Source organism: Penaeus vannamei, chromosome 8 (genome assembly GCF_042767895.1).
Source record: "Penaeus vannamei isolate JL-2024 chromosome 8, ASM4276789v1, whole genome shotgun sequence".
NCBI lineage: Eukaryota > Metazoa > Arthropoda > Malacostraca > Decapoda > Penaeidae > Penaeus > Penaeus vannamei.
Window position 1 is genome coordinate 7569129 of NC_091556.1, and position 2500 is coordinate 7571628.

The window sequence follows — 2500 nt, forward strand, 5'->3', positions numbered from 1 at the left end:
TACTATTAACAGGCGCTGATGGGTGACAGAGATCCGAGCGGTTTCACTGACTGGTTCTGCGACGGCGTTCTCATCAATGAACAGTGGGTGTTATCGGCCGCCCATTGCTTCCAACAGCGGTGAGTAGGGTGGAATGTGCAACAGGAACAACGAAGGGAAGAACAGGAGAACACGCGGATATGCTGAAGGTCTTTTCGTGATTTGGTGCGTCAGGGCTTTCGGCATATTCGTGTTATTTTTTTTTTTTTTTTTTTTTTTTTTTTTTTTTGTGTGTGTGTGTGTGTGTGTGTGTGTGTGTGTGTGTGTGTGTGTGTGTGTGTGTGTGTGTGTGTGTGTTCTTCCCTTCGTTGTCCCTGTTGTAATTTGTTCGACATGAATTGCACATGGAGTGATGTGTGTTGTGGAGGGGAGGTGGAAGGGGAGGGAAGAGAGGGTGTGTGTGTGTGTGTCTGTGTGTGTGTGTGTGTGTGTGTGTGTGTGTGTGTGTGTGTGGGTGGGTGGGTGGGTGGGTGGGTGGGTGGGTGGGTGGGTGGGTGGGTGGGAAAGAGTGTAGGGGGAATGTTTGTGTATGTGTGTGCGCGCGCCTGTGCCTGTGTCTGTACGAGGATCGTCACAGAGGGGTGCTGTAATGCCCCCCCCCCCCCACTCTTGTTTTGTACCTGAAGCAACCTCCATGGATTTTAAACCTCCACCCACCTTTTATCCGAATAACTGATTCTATCCTTAATTAAAATACTCCCTCATTTGTTTTCATACCCTATTTAAATTTTCATACTGTATTTCTACACGCGTTTATGTTTTATTTATATTATTAAATTTCCTACTGAAGGGAGGTACCCTTATTTATATTTTATCTATATCATTAATTTTTATTATTCATATAGTTTATATATATAATTTATATTACATATACAATTTCTAATACTTATATTTTATGTATATTATTTGTACAATTTCTAGTATTTACATTTTATTTATATTATACAATCTATAATATACATATATTTGATTTACATTTTTTATACAATCTATAGTATTTATATTTTCTATATTATTTACACACTCTATAGTATTTATATTGAAATTATATTATTTACACAATCTATAGTATTTATATTTAATTTATATCACTTATACAACCTCTCTCTTTCTTTCTTTCTATCTCTCTTTCTTTCTCTCTTTCATTCTTTCTCTCCGTCTTTCTCTATATCTCTCTATCTATAGTATTTATATTTAATTTATATTCATATAATCTTCCATGTAGGAGAGTGTCTGTGGTCCGCCTGGGAGAGCACGACTACAGCGACGACGAGGAGGGCGCCGACCACGAAGATTTTGGCGTGTCGCAAACCATCATTTATCCTGACTACAAATTTCCTCAGGCTTATCACGACCTGGCGCTGGTCAGGCTCGAACGCAGGGCTAGCTTTTCGGTGGGTTTTTGAATGGTTGTCGTTTGTCTGAGCTGGATTTAAGGCGGGGGTTTGAGGGTCTTTTTGAGTTTACCTGACCTGGATTTAGTTTGTTTGGGTTTTTCTTTTCAGCGCATGGCGTTTACCTGAGCCGGATTTAGGGTTTAAGTTCGTGTCGGTTCTTTTGATAGGAAATGATTACTTTTCGTAGTTTTTGTTATTGTTTCTTTGTCTATTCTTTTTTTTTTACCTAGCCGAAATTCAAAATTTATCCGTGTTGTTTACCTGATTTGGAAATACGGTTTAAGTGCATGTTTTTTACCTGAACTGGATTTAAGGTGAATGGTCCATTTCTGCAAACTGTACTGTCAAATATATGAATACGGCGTTACCCTTACTTTATCCACGTACTAAATAAATGAATATTAACAGCATTAATATTGATTTTACTCCCCACAGGTTAACATCAACCCAGTGTGCCTCCCTTGGGGTAGAGAAGCAGAAAGAGACCTTGTCAACCAGGTCATAACACTCACGGGTTGGGGCGCGACGGAGCACGGTTGGTGGCTGTGGTTTCTTCGTCTTTGTCTTTTTTATTTTTTTTTATTTCTTTCTTTCTTTCTTTTTCGCGGAGAGAGGGAGGTAATTAAAAGGGGAAAGGGGGAATTGTGACTCTACTGAACGTGATTAGGTTTCTGAATATTTTTTTCTTTGAATATTTGGAAGAGGGAGGAGAGTAAAGTAAGGGAGGCAAGGAACGGAGTGAGTAAAAGAAGGGAAGAACGGAAGGAGAGAGAGAGAGGACGGAGTGAGGAAGAGAAGGTATCAGAGGATAGCAAGAAAGGGTAGGTGGGGAAAGAAAGAGAAAAATGAGGAGAAAGAGGAAGGGAAAGAGAGAGAGAGAAAGAGAAGTACGAAAATAACAAAGAAAGGGGAGAAAGAACAACGAAATATATTATCAAAAAAAAATATTAAAAATACCTAAAAACAACGAAATATATATATATATATATATATATATATATATATATATATATATATATATATATATATATATATATTAAAAATCCTAAAAAATAAAAAATAAA

The 2500-nt window shown here is 37.9% G+C and overlaps 1 protein-coding gene across 1 annotated transcript in view; it reads left to right on the plus strand.

The window, feature by feature from the left end:
- Window positions 1–2500, plus strand: part of LOC113807427 (venom protease) — a 12325-nt gene that overhangs the window by 8600 nt on the left and 1225 nt on the right. Inside the window, exons 6-8 of the mRNA XM_070124237.1 lie at window positions 13–119; window positions 1265–1433; window positions 1872–1971. Of these exons, the coding sequence (XP_069980338.1) occupies window positions 13–119; window positions 1265–1433; window positions 1872–1971 (376 nt within the window). The remainder of the gene's footprint in view (window positions 1–12; window positions 120–1264; window positions 1434–1871; window positions 1972–2500) is intronic.